Source organism: Hyla sarda, chromosome 2 (genome assembly GCF_029499605.1).
Source record: "Hyla sarda isolate aHylSar1 chromosome 2, aHylSar1.hap1, whole genome shotgun sequence".
In the NCBI taxonomy this organism is placed as follows: domain Eukaryota; kingdom Metazoa; phylum Chordata; class Amphibia; order Anura; family Hylidae; genus Hyla; species Hyla sarda.
In genome coordinates, this window is record NC_079190.1 from 437,397,576 (window position 1) to 437,420,022 (window position 22,447).

Genomic DNA, 22,447 nt, shown 5'->3' on the forward strand with positions numbered 1-22,447 from the left:
TGAACTTTTACCTACATACGCCAAATTTATCAACCTCTGTGCGCCATTATAATAAATAAGTCCCAGAAAAGAAAAACCAAAGTAAAAATAAAAAGCTTCACAACACACTTTCAAAAGACACACAATGATAAATATCTCTCTATAACTTTTTTATTTTCTGAAGGGGGAAGTATGAGGACTCATTTTTGCGTCATGATCTGTAGTTTTTATTGGTACCATTTCTGTTTTGATCGCTGTTTACTCATCTTATTTGTTTACATATGATGTGACCAAAAATGATCAATTTGTTATTATTTTACACTTGCGCTGTTCACCATGCAGAATCATAAACATTATATGTTAATAGTTCTGACATTTCCGCGATACCAAATATGTAGATGGAACCAGAGGACAAACCACCAGGGGAAAAAAAAAGGTTAAGTTAAATGTTGCCACGCAGGTGGTACGTTATAGTATTACTGGTAACCCCTGATACATGAATGGGCCATTAATAAGTGAACTCCATATATATAAATAGAAACACAAGAAAAACGGAGTCACTTCTTAGACATATATTGTGTCCTATAGACACCAAGTTTATTAAGCACATAAAAAGGACAATGCATAAAGTGTTAAAATTGTAATAACAAGAGAAATACAGCATCAATAAGGTGGTATCACCATCCCTGCACATTAACAATTAATAACAAGAAATATATATATATATATATATATATATATATATATATATATATATATATATAAATAGAGGTAATATCCCAGAGCAACTATATCAGTCACAGATTGTAAACATAGATTAGATACAGTGCACTTATTGCACAAAATATGCTATGGTATATATGCCACAGCATATTTTGTGCAATAAGTGCACTGTATCTAATCTATGTTTACAATCTGTGACTGATATAGTTGCTCTGGGATATGACCTTGCTATTAATTGTTAATGTGCAGGGCCGGTGATACCACCTTATTGATGCTGTATTTCTCTTGTTATTACAAGATACTACAAGATACTATTACAAGAAGTGACTCCGTTTTTCTTTTGTTGCCAAATATGTAGATGGTAGATGTCGGAGGATCGTAACAAACCTTGTTCCACCATTTGCACTTGCCATTGGATGCTTGTATTTGCACAGCAGGGGTCCAATGAGCCCCTCTCCAACCTACCAGCAACTCCATTTTCCGTAGAGATGCCGTGATTGGCATTTATCTCAGCATCTAAAGGGTTAATGACAGACATCAGCATGTTTGATAATGCCCACCAGTAACCACAAATCTCCAGCTGCTGATAGCAGGCAGAACTTAAGGCTATAAAGCAAGCACAACTCCTGCGCTATCTTCATAGCCTTGCTGTAAATGTACGGCACTATGGGCATAGTAGCTTGCTGAAGTGCTGCAAATTTAGGGGCCATGTCTTTACAAGGTTAAAGTCAATGGGGGCTTGACAGATCTATAGTCTTTGGTTCCGTTCATTCCTCCTGAACAGAATTTGCGTTTGAGGGCCTGGATGTAGATGTGAACCTAGTTTAACACTTAAAGTGCCAGTCTAAAAGGCTTGGATGTATTAAATAATATGGCAGCTTTTTTTCTAAAAACTGTGTTACCCCTGTCCGTAGCCTGTGCTTGGTATTGAATCTTAGCTCTAATAAAGTGAACATGGCTAAGAAGTGATACCACATACATTCTGTAGTCAGCTGGGGTAAGCTGGATTTTGGAATCAAGCAGCCATGTTTTTCTGATCTTGAATAACCCTAATAATTCCTGATAGGTAACATCTAGACAAGGATAAAACTTTTTTCATCTTACCTGTGTCTTGTGTTCTGGCTCCTTCAGGTTTACATACAGGGTTTTGTCATAAAGAATTTCTCCAGTGACATTAAAGTCTTGTATTTCTTTTACTAGCTACAGAAAGAACATAAAAATTACAAAATACTTAAAATAAAGATGTGCATCAATGAAAAACTAGAAGGGAGCTCAAAGTAAGATTGTGACACTCTCAACACTCCCAACCAAAATCTGCAGACCTAGATTTGACTTTTGTCTATACCATTTTATCTGCTGGACAATACACCATGGACTTTGCTCATCTGCCTGTAAGTGTTCAATGGCATTAACATTTAGTTAAGTTGGGGATTAGATGTATCACATTCTAGTATTACCCAAAAATAACAGGAGGGAGTTGGCACAAGATTGGAAGAAGAAGCAAAACAAGATGACATTTATAAGGACATTGAATGTTACCTCTTGAAGCTTTCGCAAAAATAATCTTGTTGCTATCTTTATCTCTTCCCTTCCAGATGGGATTTTGCAAGCGATAAAAAGGCACTTTGTTTCCTCATTCTAACAAACAAAAGAAGATGAATTGAACTTTGTTGTAAAAAGCTTATAATGTTATATCACTTAGTTGCATTATCTGTAAGCCCTGTTTATGATGCAGAGACTCAAGCGTTGAGGGGATGTCCTTGTACGTAGCGCTCAGGGTGGAGGGGATAAAATCTGAAAACATGTACTCACCTACGGTCAATCCCCTGCTTGTACCATTTTGATGGTGTAATGCCCTCTACATTGGATTTTCTTTGTCTTTGCCTGCTCAGCCAATCACTGGAGTGAGGTCACCGTTGCGGCTAGTAAATGTCTAAGTGGGCACTTCCTGCTTGTCACAATGGACAACAGGAAGCTCCTGGCAGTGGGGATGGCAAGAGTAGAGGATTGACAGCAGGTGAAAACTTGTATTTTTTTTTTATTTTTTTTTTAAATAATGATCTGCCATCCTGAGCACTTTTACATATATTTACTTGGACAACCCTGTTAAGGTGTATGACAACTTTTGAACATCTCAGAAGAATTAGTGATGACCTTTGACAAGATGATCACACAATGATGTTCTCTTCACACTACCATCATGACTTTTATTTATGACCAATAAGCCATGGCACTGTGGCAAACCTGTCATACAAAATATCTATATGGTAAGTGATGGGCCCAATTAAGTTCTGCTGAGATCTTTCTTAATCATAATTTTGATGGCACGAATAGCATTGCTAATGACATTCCCATCACATTGCAGACAAATGTTGAAGCCAATCATTGGCTCCATTGTGTCAACATACCCTCAGGTAAATTTAGACCTACCTCCCTTTTTTTCCTAGATAGGTCTTTGGCCAGTAGATATTATAGGCACATCCAGTGCCCAAATCCAGTGTAAACAAAACTAATAATATAAATTTATTGTGCTTACTTTAAAATTAGCATTTATTTCACATATCCCAGATATACTTTGGGTGTTGATTGAATATTGGGACTTAAGATATTAATCACTCTTAAAAAGTTTTGCACATGAATACTGTTCCTATAAAACTTACATTAAATGTATCTCCACAACTGCGGGCTTGGGTTTCATTTGTACATTGAGTTGAGTTCTATAAAAATAAAGATATAATTTTATTAATGGCTGAATTACAAAGTAAAATATCCAAAATTAAAGAGGTTACCCAGGATTTAAAAAAAATCTTTTTTTGACAACAGCACCACACCTGTGCACAGTTTGTGTGTGGTTTTGCAGCTCAGTTCTATTGAATGAAAGTTGTTATTAGGGATGAGCGAATATCGCCGCAATTTGATTGCGCAAATCACTTCATTAAATGCCATTTAGTGCGGTCCAGGCTCCAGGGCATCTAAAATGGTGGATCCACATGTGAGGACATGGGTCAAGGAATCCTGGGAAGGCGGGAGCAAGGGTAGGCAGGATGACCCTGAATCACATGCAGCATGCAGACTATCAGCATCCAGCCACCCCTGCGATGTCACGGCACTATATAATCGCCAGCCATCTTGAGGCCAGTCACTACAGCCTTTTATTGCAGAGTGTATTGGCCAGAAAAGAGTTTTTCAGGCAGCGATTCACCTCCCAGTCACATAAGCATTCTGTTACACAGAGAGAGGGACAGAGAGCAGTGTGTGTTGCACAGAAAAGCATTTTTACAGCAGCGATTCACCTCCCAGTCACTACAGCATTCTATTACAGAGAGGGACAGCAGTGTGTTGCAAACTGTGTTGCACAGAACAGCAGCGATTCACCTCAAGCAAAAATCCTGCCTGGAAGCACTGATAGAGAAGGGAGTGAGATTGAAAGAGAAAGTGCAATTTTGGGTGTAGTACACAGCGACTGTGTGCTGCAGCACTGGTGTGTACTGCTGGTGTTGTACGCAAATACTGTTTTAAGCGTACTGGAGCGCATTGTCCTCCCCTCATAAGTGCATACCACATGGGTACATCGAAGCGGTGTACAATTTTGTTCCTGTTAAAGTCTTAAGAGCCTAGATACTGTGAAATGCTAGCCAAAAGTACACACCTGCTGGTGTTGTAGACAAATACTGTTTTAAACGTACTGGAGCACATTGTCCTCCCCTTATAAGTGCATACCACATACGTACATCTAAGTGGTGTATTATTTTGTTCCTGTTAAAGTCTTAATAGCCTAGATGCTGTGAAAGGCCAGCCAAAAGAACACACACCGGCTGGTGTTGTACATAAATACTCTTTTAAGCATACTGGAGCACATTTTTCTCCCCTCATAAGCGTATACCACATATGTACAACTCAATGGTGTACTATTTTGTTCCTGTTAAAGTCTTAAGGGCCTAGATACTGTGAAAGGCCAGCCAAAAATACACACCTGCTGGTGTTGTAGACAAATACTGTTTTAAACGTACTGGAGCGCATTGTCCTCCCCTCATAAGTGCATACCACATACGTACATCTAAGTAGTGAACTGTTTTGTTAGTGTTAAAGTCTTAAGGGCCTAGATACTGTGAAAGGCCAGGCAAAAGTACACAAAGTACACACCGGCTGGTGTTGTACACAAATACTGTTTTAAGCGTAGTGGAGCGTATTGTACTCCCCTCATATACTCACTAAGTATGTCAGGCAGAGAAGTGCCAGGATGTGCACAGAGGAGTGGCAGAGGCCTAAATTCATCAGGCAGAGGTCGCAGCAGACTAGGGGTGAGTGGCAGCAGGAGTCGCAGTGAGAGGCCTGAGCTCCCGGTTACAGCTAGCGGTCGTGTCTCAACCAGCAACCCATCAGCAGTCATCGATTGGTTAACACGGTCATCCACTTCATCACAAGTGACATCTGACACCCCCAGTCAACAGTCGATTGGTTCCTCAGACACAACCCTCAGTTGGCATGTCCCAGGACATGTCTTCCATTGCCTCTGTCCTATGCTGTTCCCTCTCCCACAGAAGAATCTTATGCTGTGGGTTCAGCTCCACTATTTAGTGAGGACAGTCAGCAGCTACTGCCCAGCCAAGAATTGGAGGAGACATCCGCCACTTCCTCCACTAGGCGGGCAAGTAGTGATGAGGAGAGTGGCATGGGAGGTGGTGTCGCGAGCGTTCAGGCTCCTGAAGCAGACACTGTTGAGGAACCTGAGGAGGACATCAGTGGCGTACAGACACAACTCGGTTTTGATGAAGCTGATCGCACTTGGGAGCTGGGTGCAGAAGGAGCTTCATCATTATAAGGAGAAGAGGGTTGCAGGTTGCCCGTGAGGCAGAAGCTGAGCCAGCAAGTGGTAGCATGGCTGGCAGTCAGCATAGTGCTAGAAGTGGAAGGTCTGGAGCCAAACTTGCCCAGGGTAGACCACCTGCTTCGCAGCTGCCTACCTTCCCGGGAGGTATTGAAACAGGGGTTCCTGGAGTCAGCAGCAGTAGAAGTCAATCAGTGCGGACTGTTGGTGGGAAAATCAACTACTCGGCGGTGTGGCAGTTTTTCATCAAGCATCCAGAGGAAGTTAACATGGCAACATGCAAAAAGATGTGTCGGCAGAAGGTGAAGCATGGCCATGGTCCATCCCAATGTTGGCACCGCGGCCCTGCGTCAACATATGCAGCATCACCATAAAGCGGCCTGGGAGAACCGTGGCTCCAATGTAGTGGTCCAGCCTGCTGCATCACCCAGCGGCACGCTGCTCCCTGTTTCATCCAGCCAAGCCTCCACCATCTCTTCCAAAGGGAGCTGTGTGTCATACCCTCCATCTGTCTCTCCAGATACTCCTGTTTCTCCTACTTCGAGTCAGTCATTCCGCCAGCAATCCATCGACGAAGCTATGTCCAAGAGACAACAGTATGCGACCAACGGCGCAGAAGCTGAATGTGCCCCTGTCCAAGTTGCTGGTGCTGCAGTCCCTCCCTTTTCAAATGTTGGACTCTGCACCTTTCAGAGAACTGATGGCTTGTGCCGAGCCGAGGTAGAGAGTCCCAATCCGTCATTTCTTTGCGAAGAAGACAGTACCAGCCCTGCACCACTTTGTGAAACAGAAGGTGGGCCAGTCCTTGAGCCTGTCGGTGTGTACCAAAGTGCACAGCAGCGCTGACATGTGGAGCTGTAACTATGGTCAGGGGCAATACATGTCATTTACCGCCCACTGTGTGAATGTGGTTCCTGCACAGCAACAACAGCAACTTGGACAGGTAACGCCGCTTACACCTCCATGCTCTCAGGCTGTCCTGTGACCGTGTGCAACTCCGCCTCCTCATCCTGTGCCGGGATGAGCAACGTCATTCCACTGCTTCATCTACTACAACATGGTTTGGAAACAATGGCTGGTCAGGGCACTGGAGATGTGCACCTACATCTCACGACCACATGAGCCCTGTGGGGGCTGAACTGGAGGAGGAGGGGGAGGGGCAAAGTGGAGCACAGTTTAGGTTTCGCAAGATGGATGCCACAACAATACTTCACAAATATGGATAGTGAAAAACATATTTATGGCACTGCTGCCCAGTTACAGACATTCCTCCGCATCAGACCGCAAGTGTGTATTGAGGACATGCATTAGCTAAAACTTAACTTTTCTTAGGATAAAATATATGTACCCCAAATGGTTTTGAAATCGAACAAAAGGAAAGGTGTGCAAAAAACACCATGTGCCGTCCTACACCACCAAGTATTGATGTGATGCAAAGACCTCTAAAAGGTGGAAGGGAACAATGTATGAGCCATTGTAACTGGTGGGGGTAAAAACTTCCTCTGTAAGGCCCTGCTCTTGCATTATTAATTCCCTTCTTGGCAATTGTTACCTAAAAAGCGTGGCCCCACACAGGAACCTCTCCCTATTTCCCCCTACAAATACTGACATTTCCCATTGTTTTTAGGTGGAAATAGAGAGTTTCCTGTGTGGGGCCAACCTTTTTAGGGTGAGTAACAATTGCCAAGAAGGGAATTAATAGGGCGAGAGTAGGGCCTTACATGGGAAGTTTTTACCCCCACCTGCTACAATGGACGATACCTTGTTCCCTTCCATCTTTTTGAGGAAAGTGTTGCTTGTCTTGAAAAGGGTGGCTCCACACAGGAACCAATCCCTATTTCCAACTAAAAACCCTGGGAAATGGCAGTGTTTGTAGGTGGAAACAGGGAGAGGTTCCTGTGTATGGCCGTCCTTTTTAGGGCGAGTAACACTTGCCAAGAAGGGAATTAATAGTGCGAGAGTAGGGCCTTACAGGGGAAGTTTTTACCCCCACCAGTTATAATGGACCATACATTGTTCCCTTCCACCTTTTAGAGGTCTTTGCATCACATCAATACTTGATGTGTAGGAGGCACATGGTGTTTTTTGCACACCTTTCCTTTTGTTTGATTTAAAAAAAAAAAAATAATAATTGGGTCCATATATTTTATCCTACGCATATTATTAAAAGTTACGTTTTACGTAATGCATATCCTCAATACTTATTTGTGCACAATAACACTTTTACAAAAGAGACCGTTTTCTTCTGCCTACCTGCCTCAGCTACTATTCTGATCCTGCCACCCACTTTCGTCACCAGGTACTGGTATTGCCACTGACCACACCACTCTGTCACCGGGTCACTTTCAGGACTCTTGATGCTGCTGCTGCCACCTCCAAGCTGTCTCATTCTGCCACCATATGTTCTCATACTGATGCCAGCTCCAGGCTGTCTCATTCTGCCACTATATGTTCTCCTCATGCAAATGCCAGCTCAAAGCTGTCTCATACTGCCACCATATGGTCTCCTCATGCTGTCGCCTCCTCCACTCTGTGTCAATCAGCCACTATATGGTCTCATCATGCTTCCCCCACCTCCAGGCTGTGTCATTTAGCCACTGTATGTTCTCCTCATGTTGCTGCAAACTTCAGGCTGTGTCATTCAGCCACTATATGCTGCCGCCACCTCCATGCTGTGTCATTCAGCCCCTATATGGTCTCCTCATGCTGCAACCAACTCCAGGCAGTGTCATTCAGCCTCTATATGGTCTCTTAATGCTTCCACCACCTCCAGGCTGTGTCATTCATCCGATATATGTTCTCCTCATGTTGCCGCCAACTCCAGCTTATGTCATTAAGCCACTATATGGTCTCCTCATGCTGCCTCCAACTCCAGGCTGTCATTCAGCCACTATATGTTCTCATGCTGCTGCCACCTACACACTGTGTCATTCAGCCACTATATGGTCTCCTCATGCTTCCGCCACCTCCAGGCTGAGTCATTTGGCCACTATATGGTTTCATCATGCTGCCGCCAACTCCAGGCTGTGTCATTCAGCCACTATATGGTCTCCTCATGCTACCGCCAAATCTAGGCTGTGTCATTCAGCCACTATATGTTCTCCTCATGCTGCCGCCAACTCCAGGCTGTGTCATTCATTCACTATATGCTGCCGCCACCTCCACTCTGTGTCTTTCAGCCACTATATGGTCTCCTCAAGTTGCCGCCACCTACACGCTGTCGTTTAGCCACTATATGGTCTCCTCATACTTATACCACCTTCAGGCTCTGTCATTGTGCCGCTCTGCGACAGTGATTCTAATAGCGATGCCTCTGATCTGCATGTCATTCTGAATAACAGTATTATTTCACTAACCCAGCATACACCCTATGCGTGTTACAGCAAGGCAAAGTGTTCTACGCCCCTATTGAGGCTCTCTGTAGGCCAGAAATTGCCGTTTTTAATAGCAATTTGCTGCAAATAAATTTGAATTGAAATTTTTTTTTGTGAAAATTCAGCGAATCGGCCGAATCAAAGTTTTCAAAAATTCCCTCATCTCCAGTTGTAATACCTCACACAACCTGCGGACATTTGTGATGTTGTTTTTGGTTAAAACTTGCTGTTTTTTTTTACTCCTAATCAATTAAACATTTTGGGGGGAATTTACCATTATTTCTAGATCAGAGAAAGGGGGAAACCACCTGGCCAATATTGTGTACTATGCTGCAACACCATGCCATATGCAGCAAACCGTGATGCACTGTTTATTCTGACACTTTTCTTTCATAGTAAACATTAACTATTTCAGCTATAGCTGTTCTGTAGGATTGGATGGACTAGCTTTTGCTCCCCATTTGCATCAATGTGCATTGGATACTTGTGACTGTGACATTGGTTCACTAGTTATCCTTTTTTGGCTACATATTGGAAACACTCTACTGCCATTCTGGAGATGAACTCACCCAGTCATTAATCCATCACAATTACTAACATACTTTCGCATATTTTCTGCTTCGGGCAAATCAACTTCAACAACTGACTATTCAATTTCTGCCTAAAATATCCCATCCACTGACAGGCACCATTGTCATGATATGCTTTAATTCACTTCACCTATTATTGTTATGGCTGATCAGTGTGTGTGAAAGGCTCCTAAACTCCCATTCAGTGTAACTAAGGGATCATTCAGATCTATGTCTATGTGAAGGGAATCAGGGAAATCATGGTTACTATATCGATAACCATGGTAACTGGATTTCACAATAAACCAAAATATTCAATATAGGACTTGATACTTAAAGGGGTATTCCAGGAAAAAAAACTTTTTTTTTTTTTTTTTTTTTTAGATATCAACTGGCTCCAGAAAGTTAAACAGATTTTTAAATTACTTCTATTTAAAAATCTTAATTCTTTCAGTACTTATGAGCTTCTGAAGTTAAGGTTGTTCTTTTCTGTCTAAGTGTTCTCTGATGACACGTGTCTCGGGAAACGCCCAGTTTAGAAGAGGTTTGCTATGGGGATTTGCTTCTAAACTGGGTGTTTCCCGAGACAGGGGTCATCAGAGAGGACTTAGACAGAAAAGAACAACCTTAACTTCAGAAGCTCATAAGTACTGAAAGGATTAAGATTTTTTTATAGAAGTAATTTACAAATCTGTTTAACTTGATATATATATATATATATATATATATATATATATATATACATATATATATATATATATATATATATATAAGGTTTTTCCTGGATAACCCCATTAAAAACAAAAAATTGACATGTCCTAGAGGAATGTCAAAGGTTTTCATCGGCTGGAGTCTGTGTGTTCAGACCCCAACCAATCTATGAGGATGTGATATGCGGACAGATAAAGAGGACAGGATATGAAGATGAGATATGAGGTCAGGATGTGAGGATGAGATATGAGGTCAGGATGTGAGGATGAGATATGAGGTCAGGATGTGAGGATGGGATATGAGGTTGGGATATGTGGTTGGGATATGAGGACGGGATATGAGGACAGGATATGAGGACAGGATATATGGGCAGTATATGAGGATAAGATATGACGACAAGACTGTAATTGTTTCTTTCTCTCTCCCATAAGCTTTAGGTTGGAAGACAAAGCAATGACAGGTACTCTGCTATAAATGCATGTGGATCTTCATACATCATAGTACTGCTTAATATGATAAACATCAAAGCATTCGCATGGAACACACCTGGAATGTCTGGATGAATTGTACGTCCGAAAAAGGGACTCTTTTAAAGATAATGGGGACCTTCAGCTCCAGGATTAGTTCTGCAGCAAATGGATTTTCTGCATTCACCTGTGGACAGAATTAAATATAGTAAATCAGTGTAAATGAATTAACTGCTACTATTGCTACTAACTATGTGGAGCCTGGCACACTTACATTAAATGTGTAATAGACTTCTTCATACATAGGGGGGTCAGATGGTATTGTGACGAAAAGTGCAGTCTGTTGCCTAGATCAATAAATAAATATTAAGCAGTTACAGTGCATTGCTATTAAGGCTATATATATATATATATATATATATATATATATATATATGTTGAAGTCAGCTTGAGCATGTTAGTGCCAGCATATACAGTAAGCACTTGTCCTCCAGGAATGATTTCAGATAATTTTCAGGTCATCTCATGTACACCAGTAACCAGATAAAGTGGTTATCAGGAGGGTCCTGCTTAGGCCAGCGATTCTCTGACCTGCATTATGTCACACTGGGCCTGGGTAATTTCGGAGCTGATTTCCGCATGAAAATTCCGCTGCAGCTGAATCCCATTGATTTCAATGGGATTCTGCTGCACTGTGCACACGGCGGAATTTCAGCGGCAGATGTTTCTGCTGATTCTGCTCAGAAATGCATTACCGTCTATGGAGACGGCGCATTTCCGAGCAGTCCTAGAGCCGTTGTTTCAAATATATGTATGTACGGTCCGCCTGTATTTTCCGGTGGACATTCTGCACATTTTCGGTCATGTGAACACGATGTGAACATTTCTGAGTATATCATGTTACATTTACAACTTCTTGGTACAGATATCTCCTACAGAAACACATTTTTTTTTCTCTTCTTGGGCATTAAAGGCAACGCAACAACCCAATAGTGTTACAAAGCTGTTATCGAATATACCAGTAAAGAATCACATAGTAAAGAATCTTATAGAAGAAACATTTCAGGGACTTACACAGAGAGGACAGCACTGAAGGAATGTCTTACTGGGAGCACAGTTTTCTGAACCAGAGAGTCCGAGACATTGTTAACGCTGAAATCAATAAAATTATATATTAATACCTGATGAAAAATTGTTCTATATATTCACAAAATGACTACAATAAATTTTTTTGTGTAAATGACTTATAGCAATGTTTGTCAAACTATGTGTCTCCAGCTGTTGCAAAACTACAACTCCCAGCAAGCCTGGAAAGCCATAGGCTGCAATAAGTGAAGACACACTTTTTAGAAAACACTGACCTATAGTAAATATATGGTAACAATTCTATCATACATAGAAACCCTTAGACTATCAAATGAAATAAAAAAAATTACATTCCATGTTTCATTTTTCAATACATTTTCAGCTGAACAAAAAACATTAAAGGGGTACCACGTTGGAAAGAATTTAAAAAAAAAATCAACTGGTGCCAAAAAGTTAAACAGATTTGTAAATTACTTCTATTAAAAATCTTAATCCTTCCAGTACTTATCAGCTGCTGTATAATACAGAGGAAGTTCTTTTCTTTTTAAATTTATTTTCTGTCTGTCCGCAGTGCTCTCTGCTGACACCTCTGTCCATATCAGGAACTGTCCAGAGCAGGAGAGGTTTGCTATGGGTAATTGTTCCTGCTCTGGACAGTTCCTGACAGAGGTGTCAGCAGAGAGCACTGTGGACAGACAGAAAAGAAATTTAAAAAGAAATGAACTTCCTCTGTATTATACAGCAGCTGATAAGTACTGGAAGGATTAAGATTTTTAATAGAAGTAATTTACAAAATTGTTTAACTTTCTGGCACCAGTTGATTTAAAGCATTTTTTTTTTAACACCGGAGTACCCCTTTAATTTAGTGCAACAAGATGTCGGACTCTGTTCACACCATGGAAAGCATGAAGCATTGCTATGATACATCCCCTGGCGGATACCATGGGTGGCCAATGGACTCTCCTGTCCTAGGCCACCTTCACGTGGCAGTTTATGGGTCAGTATTTGGTAACCTTATTTGTAAGCAAAACCAGGAGTGGAATAAACACAGACAATTTGAAGGAGATTTATAAACCTGTACAGAGTAAAAGTTGCAAAGTTACCCATGGCAACCAATCAGATTGCTTCTTTAATTTTTCACGGGCCTCTTTAAAAATGAAATAAGCGATCTGCTATGGGCAACTCCACCACTCTTCTCCTGCACAGATTTTAATTAGACTCCCCGCATCTCTACTGTGTTTTGGAGGGACTCTTGGTTTTGGGTTACACATACTGATAAACCGATGGCCACTACGTCCCCTCCCATATACATGAATGGAGTGGGCGTGGTGTGATGTCACAAGGGGGCGTCACATCAGGTCTCCAGTCCTGGAAACACAGAGGTTTCTGAGACTGGAGAATGCTGGGTGCTGCACGGAGATCGCAGGAGTTCCAGAGGTGGGCCCCCCGCAATCAGACATCTTATCCCCTATAAGATTTCTATGGCTGGAATACCCCTTTTATGGAGAAGATTTATCATTGTTGTCTTTGGAAAGTGAGTTCGGAAGTAGTTGCGGCACATTTATCATACTTCGATATGGGGGGGGGGGGGGGAGAATGATAAATTTAGTGCATGTAAGCATTAAAACAATTAATCACTTCAGAACACCATTTTGTATAATTCCTCCTTTCCTCACAGTTGCAACTTTGCCTCCAAAGGCATTCTTGTAAGCCAGGTCTGTCCTGGCGACATTTTGGAGGGGTGTGCAACCTTTTTTTCATGCCCATGTGCAACATTCACACTTCATAAATTAGCAACCACTGCAAGGTCAAAGCTGAAATTTGCTCAGGTAAGGTTGTTTGCTACTTTATGTGTACCTACAAAAGTAGCAAAAAAGTGGTTAGGCGCACGTGCAACACTTTGTATGACTGGAGCACGGAAAAAAAAAAAAATGCAATGATAAATCTCTCCCATTGTGATTTGGAAGATCTGAAGACTGAACATATGTGTATGGCAGCAAACCCATTGCTAGGAAATGGCAATTCTAGCCGTCTTGTGCCTGGCCAATTTCCCAGATGACATAGTTCTAGGTAAGATCCCAATAAACCCCTGAAAAATATGTTCCGCAGAACACCAAAGTGTTCCATATATACTCGAGTATAAGCCGAACCGAATATAAGCCGAGGCCCCTAATTTCACCTCAAAAACCCAGGAAAAGTTATTGACTCGACTATAAGCCTAGGGTCTGAAATACATCATCCCCCCCCCATGTAATCATCCAGACCCCCGTCATCATCCCCCCTTCATCATTACCGCCTGTCAATCCCTTCATCAGTGGTCTTCAACCTGCGGACCTCCAGATGTTGCAAAACTACAACTCCCAGCATGCCTGCGCATGAACTTCCCTGTGCGTCGTCATCAAGGCAACGTCACTAGTCTGGGGTCGGGCCCGGAGCGGAGAACAGGCCCCCCCCCCCCCCCCCCCGGTGAAAAAGGACAACCCGGAACGACTAACCCTTCCCACCAGACGGTCCCTGTAGCATAGATGGCCCGGACCGGCTCACCCTTCCCACCGAGGGGAGGTGAGTAGAAAACTAAAGGGTGGGGGTGGGGGTTAGTCTGGATGATGACGAAGGCCGCAGTGGTCTTCAACCTGCGGACCTCCAGAGGTTTCAAAACTACAACTCCCAGCATGCCCGGACAACCGATGGCTGTGGGGGCATGCTGGGAGTTGTAGTTTTGCAACATCTGGAGGTCCGCAGGTTGAAGACCACTGAGAAGGGATTGACAGGCGGATAGTTCACTCGAGTATAAGCCGAGGGGGGCGTTTTCAGCACGAAAAATCGTGCTGAAAAATTCGGCTTATACTCGAGTATATACGGTACCTCATTAAAAAAAGGTTAAAAAATGTGAAAGTCATTAGAATTTCTACATATAGGATTCAACTTACTTGTTGACAACATAATTAATGGTGGCCTTCGGAGATGAAAATCTTTCTTCCGTTAGTTGCCAAATAATAGAAAATGTCTCCTACAGAAGAAGATATAGATTATTAGCATCAAGAAAAGTCAGTTGTGTAATCTCAGTGAGAGCAGTCCAATTGTTAGAAATTTTAGATAAAATTATATTAACACATTTACAACTTATACAATAACTGGGTATATGCAATAGGCACTGCAGAGGGAAAGGCTACGCTTCCACACAGGTTTTTTCTGGCATTTTATTAGAATACTGCCACTGCAAACACATAGGCCAACATTTATCATTCTCTTTAGGTTTTTTTGTCCACAAAAGGTGCAAAAAAGGTGCAAGCAGGGTTTATTTGCACCTTTTTTGGCACCTTTTGGTTCACACATTTCTGCTGATTTTGAGTTGTAATCCACTGATTTTGGCAACACACATGATATGGAAGGGTTTTATGAACTGCGCCTTTTTGTGAAAAGCTGCAAAAAAAGACGAAAAGACACTGAAAAGTTTCTAAAACTACAGCAGCCCAGACTTAGCTTTTTGGTTTATGTGAAGAGAGAAATTTCAGAAAATGTGACCTGCACAAAATGTATCAAATACTCTGCGACCATTTAATAAATGTGGTGCTCCTACACATTACCAGCACACAAATAAAAGGTGTAGAAAAATGCTTGTCTTACACCTACAATGATAAATGCCGGCCATATTCTTTTCAATGAAAGTTTCTTAGAACCTTCCATAGAATTGTTCCATATAACTTAAAGGGGTACTCCACTGCTAGACATCTTATCCCCTATCCAAAGGATAGGGGATAAGATGTCTGATCGTAGGGGTCCCGCTGCTGGGTCCCCCCACGATCTCCCGCAGCACCTGGCATTCTAAACAAATGCCAGGTTCCTGCAGCAGTGGTTATGATGACATGGCCATGCCCCCTAGTGATGTCACACCACGCCCCCTTAATGCATGTCTATGGGAGGGGGCGTGTGGGCCAACACGCCCCCTTCCATTGACATGGATGAAGAGGGCGTTGCATGACGTCACGAGGGGCATGGCCATGATGTCACGATCACGTCACCTGGCTCCGAGCACACTGAACAAAATGTTCAGACTGCTGGAGCACCAGGGGTTCTCTAGGGAAGTATATATATATATCTCCAAAGCCACCACACTACTGGATATGTTTCCTGTAAACCATTCTGCCTGATATGCATAGCTACTTGGGCCCCTATTGTCTTCTCTGGCTGCTTGATATTCTTTGCCATTCTTCCCTCCCCTTGCCTACATTTCCCAGCATTCACTTCAGCTCTGCTCTGCCAGCCAGAACACTCTTTGAGAGCAGCCTCCACCTTCCTGCTCTGAGCAACAGAGAGAGGTTTAGTGTCTGAACTCAGGCTCAGGCTGCACACACCTCCCAGTTCTCGGCTCTAAAGAGAGACTCATCAGTGCTGGGCAGAAAAAACATGGTCTGTGTCTCTCAGAAGAATGGGGGCTGCTTTTAGAGAGGGATTTGGACAGAGACAGGGTGGATGGCTGGATGATGTAATTCCCTCACTTAATGCATGTAAGTGACAACCAAAGAGGGAAAACTGCTAAATATAATGAGAGGGAAAGGATGGGCTGTGGGTTTAGTTTCTCAGAGTACCCCTTTAAGCTGCCCTGGACTCAGGCTATGTAGAAAATACAACTAATATACACAATTTTACACCAAGCATAACATGAAAACTTTTCTACTAAAAGGAATCTGTCCGCTGTATTTGCTGCTATGTGCGGCAGACACTGTTGGATAGCTGTTAGGGTATAAAAGAAAACTGTATCTTTTCATGAAATGATGGTGGTTGCCAAACCTATAAAACCTCCTTTTTTTTCATAGCCAAGTGTCAGTAAGGTGGAGCTGAGCTGCTCAAGTGCCACAACCTGACACACCTGCTTGCTTAACCTCATTTCCCAGCACTTCCTTGACTGACAGGCAGAAAACATGATGTGAATGAGGCCTTAAATGTAAATGGTAAACTTACAGTAGATGCTTTAAACACAGGGTGTTGGATTCCACACGTCATAGAAGAATAAGCTGAGGGAATCATTTTTGGAGGAGAACATTCAATCCCGGGTTTATTAGGCTAAACGTAAAATACAAAAACTATTAATGACAGCAAATATACAATGTATTATGTAGTCAAACTGTGAAATACATGACAAAAACAGAAAGGAAGACACAAAAGGCTGGGTTCACACTACATTAGAAATTATGCTTGGAAATTCTGATGCAATGGAGTCCTTTGTTGTCATAGTATTCAGCTGCATACTATGAAATTTCATGGGCAGAAAATCTGCCACCAAAAAAATGGTCTTAGCTTTTATTTTGGCAATGTCCGTGCTGGTCCTAGTGCCATCTTAAACTAGGGATGAGCAAATCGAATCTGACTAATCCAAATTCGTTACGAATTTCCGGAAAAATTTGATTCCCAACGAATGCAAATATCACAGCGATATGATTGCACGAATCGCTTCATTAAACTCCATTTAGTGTGGTCCAGGCTCCAGTGGGCATCTAAAATGACAGATCCACATGTGAGGACATGGGGCAAGGAATCCTGGGAAGGCGGGAACAAGGGTCGGCGGGATGACCTTGAATCACATGGAGCATGCAGCCTATCAGCAGTCAGCCACCCCTGTGATGTCACAGCCCTATATAATCAGCAGCCATCTTACGGCCAGTCACTTCCGCCTTTTATTGCAGAGAGAGAGAGAGAGAGGGACAGACAGCAGTGTGTGTTGCACAGAAAAGCATTTTTACAGCAGTGATTCACTTCCCAGTTACATCAGCTTTCTATTCCAGAGAGAGAGGGACAAAGAGCAATGTGTTGCACAGAAAAGCTTTTTTACAGCAGCACCTCAAGTCCAAATCCAGCCTAGAAGCACTGATAGGGAAGGGAGTGATAATTAGAGAGAAAGTGCAATTTTGGGGGGTAGTATACAGTGACTGTGTGCTGCAGCACTTGTGTGTACAACAACTGATAAGTTAATAGTAGCCAGCCAGTTAGGGTGAGCAGAGCACTCAAAGCTTATTGTCCTCTATTAAGTGTAACCTGGGCGTACATCTAAGTGGTGTACCATTTTGTTCCTGTTAAAGTCTTAAGGGCCTAGATGCTGTGAAAGGCCAGACAAAAGTACACACCAGACAAATACTAGACAAATACTGTTTTTAAGCGTACTGGAGCGCATTGTCCTCCCCTCATGAGTGCAAACCACATCCGTACATGTAAGTGGTGGACTATTTTGTTCCTGTTAAGGTTTTAAGGGCCTAGATACCGTGAAAGGCCAGCCAAAAGTACACACCTGCTGGTGTTGTAGACAAATAATGTTTTAAGCATACTGGAGCGCATTGTCCTCCCCTCATAAGTTGATACCACATACGTACATCTAAGTTGTGTGCCATTTTGTCCCTGTTAAGATCTTAAGGGCCTAGATACTGTGAAAGGCCAGCCAAAAGTACACACCTGTTGATGTAGACAAATACTGTTTTAAGCGTAGTGGAGCGTATTGTACTCCCCGCATATACGCATTAAGTATGTCAGGAAGAGATGTGCCAGGACATGCACAGAGGAGTCCGAAATTCATTAGGCACAGGCAGAGTTCACAGCAGACTATGGACGAGTAGCACCAGGAATTGCAGCAAGAGGCCTGAGCTCCTGGTATCAGCTAGCGGTCGTGTCTCGACCAGCAACCCATCTGCTGCCATTTGACGCCATATGGTCTCACTGCTGCCACACTCAGACGCTCTGCAGCAGTGATTCTATTAGTGATGCCTGTAATCTGCATGTAATACTGAATAACAGTATTATTTCACTAACACAGCACACTCCCTATGCGTGTTACGACAAGGCAAAGTGTTCTACACCCCTATTGAGGCTCTCTGTAGCCCAGAAATAGTCGTTTTTAATACCGGTTCACCACAAATAAATTTGGAAAATTCGGCGAATGGTGTAGCCCACAACTTTTCCTTTTCATAAGGGGTAAAAGGAGAAAAAGACCCCCAAAATTTGTAGTGCAATTTCTCCCGAGTACGGAAATACCCCATATGTGGCCCTAAACTGTTTCCTTGAAATACAACAGGGCTCTGAAGTGAGAGAGCACCATGCGCATTTGAGGACTAAATTAGGGATTGCATAGGGGTGGACATTGGGAATCACTGGCATAGAATACCCCTATCAGGATGCCTCCAGCTGTTGCTAAACCCCCAGCATGCCTGGACAGTCAGTGGCTGTCTGAAAATGCTGGGAGTTGTTGTTTTGCAACAGCTGGAAGCTCCGTTTTGGAAACACTGCCGTACAATACGTTTTTCATTTTTATTGGGGGGGGGGGGGGGGGGGGGGCAGTGTAAGGGGGGGGGGTATATGTAGTGTTTTACCCTTTATTATGTGTTAGTGTAGTGTTTTTAGGGTACGTACGCACTGGCGGGTTACTTTGAGCTTCCCGCTAGGAGTTTGTGCTGCGGCGAAAAATTTGCCAAAGCCCAAATTTGAAGCAGAAAACTCACTGTAAACTCGTCCGTGTAAATGTACCCTGTACATTCACATGAAGGGGCAAACCTCCAGCTGTTTCAAAACTACAACTCCCAGCATGTACTGACAGATCGTGCATGCTGGGAGTTGTACTTTTGCAACAGCTGGAGGCACACTGGTTGGAAAACCTTCAGTTAGGTTCTATTACCTAACTCAGTATTTTCCAACTAGTGTGCCTCCAGCTGTTGCAAAACTTCAACTCCCAGCATGTACTGATCGCCAAAGGGCATGCTGGGAGATGAAGTTATGCAACAGCTGGAGGTACGCAAATACAACTCCCAGACAGCTGTTTGTTGTTTGGGCATGCTGGGATTTGCAGTTTTGCAACATCTGGAGGGCTACAGTTTAGAGACCACTGCACAGTGATCTCCAAACTGTGGCCCTCCAGATGTTGCAAAACTACAAATCCCAGCATGCCCACACAGCAAACAGCTGTCTGGGCATGCTGGTAGTTGCAGTTTTGCAACATCTGGAGGGCTACAGTTAAGAGACCACTGTATAGTGGTCTCAGACTGTAGCCCTCCAGATGTTGCTAGGCAACTCATCGGCTTCAGTAGGATCCAGGGAGCCGCATTGCCATCCTCTTCTTCCGTCGATCTCCGCCGACGATCGCTGCCTGCTGCCACTTATGAGGTGGAATTTTGCCCCCCGTGAAGACTTACGTCTGCTCCTCCCCCAGCTCTCCAAAGATTTCCGAAGCTAGAGCTGGGGGAGGGCAGAGCAAGGGGAGGGAGGAGATACACGCCCCCTCCCTCATCTCTCCTCCCTGAGCTCGGGAGGACGCAGGTCTGCACGGGGAGAAACAAGCCAGAGCAGGGGGAGAGAGGAGGAGCATGGCTCCCGCATCTCCCCTCCCCTCGGAGGACGCAGGTCGGCACGGGGAGAAGGACACCAGAGCTGTGCTCCTCAACTCCCCTGCCTGGGCTCTGACTGTGTTTACTGAACAGGATGACAAAGTACACAGGCTGGGGATTCATACACTGCAGGGGCTGATTTCTACACACACATGGGTGTGTGTGTGTTAGTGGTTCCCAACCAGCGAATGCTGGGAGTTGTAGTCCCTGTTATGTGTGTATGGGTGCTAGTGTTTCCCAACCAGGGAATGCTGGGAGTTGTAGTCCCTGTTATGTGTGTGTATGCTAGTGGTTCCCAACCAGGGAATGCTGGGAGTTGCAGTCCCTGTTATGTGTGTGTGTGTGCTAGTGTTTCCCAACCAGGGGATGCTGGGAGTTGTAATCCCAGTTATGTGTGTGTATGCTAGTGTTTCCCAACCAGGGGATGCTGGGAGTTGTAATCCCTGTTATGTGTGTGTGTGTGTATGCCAGTGGTTACCAACTGGGGAATGCTGGGAGTTGTAGTCACTGTTATGTGTGTATGCTAGTGTTTCCCAACCAGGGGATGCTGGGAGTTGTAGTCCCTGTTATATGTGTGTGTGTGTGTGTGTGTGTATGCTAGTGGTTCCCAACCAGGGAATGCTGGGAGTTGTAGTCCCTGTTATGTGTGTGTATGCCAGTGTTTCCCAACCAGGAAATGCTGGGAGTTGTAGTTTTGCAACACCTGGAGGCACCCTGGTTGGGAAACACTGGTGTATGCCCTGTAGAGGTGTGGTGAACTACAACTCCCAGGAGACTACAGAGGCAGCATACCACAGACTGAAGACTCCTGAATGACATATGCTGGGAGTTGTAGTCCTTTTTGTGTGTGTATGACAGTGTATGACTGCTTCAGCTGCCGCCAGATAGCCGTTTACGGTGCCCCGTGTGCTCCGGTGATGGTCTTCTACCTGTCCTCGGGGCTCCGGAGTATCCTCTTCACCATCCCCTCCATCGCCGGCGCTCTCCATCATCGTCATCACGTCCCGTGCACGCCGAACCGTCATCCAATAGGAGAGGCATACGTGCGTAGTATCCCGGGGAAGCAGAGACGTCCGGAGCATTGGGGACGTGGCAACAGCGATGGAAGGCGACATCCAGGGCAGCGGTGACGGGTCCGGTGCAGCGGGGACAGGTGAGTACAGCTTCCTATACTTTACATTGCGCGGATCCCTCAACATCAATGGTTTCAACAAACGATGGTTCATTTGGAACGCATTACCATCATATGTTGAGGGGCGACTGTATATATATATATATTAGTGTGCTGTCTATAACGCAGGTTTCCTCGGGCTGCAAGGGGGAGGACGAACTGCACGGGCTGGTTTCTGCTTTTTCATGGGGTGTTCATTAGCCCCTTAAATAGGACATAGAAATGCACGGGGTTTGTACAGGACATGAACATCATTGTATAAACCATGTGCATTTATATGTCAGAGTTCATGCAGGGATGTAGAAATGCACAGGGTTCATACAGGGAAGCTGAAATGCACAGGGATCCATACAGAGAAGCAGAGATGCACGGGGTTCATACAGGGAAGCAGAGATGCACGGGGTTCATACAGGGATGTAGAAATGCACAGGGTTCATACAGGGAAGCAGAGATGCACAGGGTTCGTACAGGGAAGCAGAGATGCACGGGGTTCATACAGGGAAGCAGAGATGCACGGGGTTCATACAGGGAAGCAGAAATGCACAGGGTTCATACAGGGAAGCAGAAATGCACGGGGTTCATACTGGGAAGCAGAGATGCACGGGGTTCATACAGGGACGTAGAAAGGTACGGTGTTCGTACAGGGAAGCAGAGATGCACAGGGTTCATACAGGGAAGCAGAAAGGCATGGAGTCTATACAGGGAAGCAGAAATACATGGGGTTCATACAGGGAAGCAGAGATGCACGGGGTTCATACAGGGAAGCAGAGATGCATGGGTTCATACAGGAAAGCAGAGATGCACGGGGTTCATACAGGGAAGCAGAGATGCATGGGGTTCATACAGGGAAGCAGAAATACATGGGGTTCATACAGGGAAGCAGAAATACATGGGGTTAATACAGGGAAGCAGAGATGCACTGGGTTCATACAGGGAAGCAGAGATGCACAGGGTTCCTACAGGGAAGCAGAGATGCAGGGGGTTCCTACAGGGAAGCAGATATGCATAGGGTTCACACAGGAAAGCAGATATGCACAGGGTCCACACAGGGAAGCAGAAATGCACGGGGTTTATACAGGGAAGCAGAGATGCATGGGGTTCCTACAGGGAAGCAGAGATGCACAGGGTTCACACAGGGAAGCAGAAATGCACGGGGTTCATACAGGGAAGCAGAGA

At 44.0% G+C, this 22,447-nt stretch overlaps 1 protein-coding gene across 8 annotated transcripts in view; it reads right to left on the reverse strand.

Annotated features, from left to right (window-relative positions):
• Positions 1-22,447, reverse strand: part of ITGAE (integrin subunit alpha E) — a 179,621-nt gene that overhangs the window by 16,368 nt on the left and 140,806 nt on the right. For 7 of the 8 annotated variants that reach the window (XR_008889048.1, XM_056559190.1, XM_056559189.1 and 4 more), the window contains 8 exons: positions 16,700-16,801; positions 14,668-14,747; positions 11,726-11,803; positions 10,926-10,998; positions 10,731-10,838; positions 3,363-3,419; positions 2,242-2,340; positions 1,807-1,902 (listed from right to left, as the gene is read on the reverse strand). Coding sequence is in view for 6 of the 8 variants with exons in the window: in XM_056559190.1 (XP_056415165.1) it covers positions 1,807-1,902; positions 2,242-2,340; positions 3,363-3,419; positions 10,731-10,838; positions 10,926-10,998; positions 11,726-11,803; positions 14,668-14,747; positions 16,700-16,801 (693 nt within the window). In the remaining 2 variants the exon portion in view is untranslated. Of the gene's footprint in view, positions 1-1,806; positions 1,903-2,241; positions 2,341-2,514; positions 2,681-3,362; positions 3,420-10,730; positions 10,839-10,925; positions 10,999-11,725; positions 11,804-14,667; positions 14,748-16,699; positions 16,802-22,447 lie in introns of those variants that run through there. The other variant, XR_008889049.1, reaches the window with a different exon arrangement.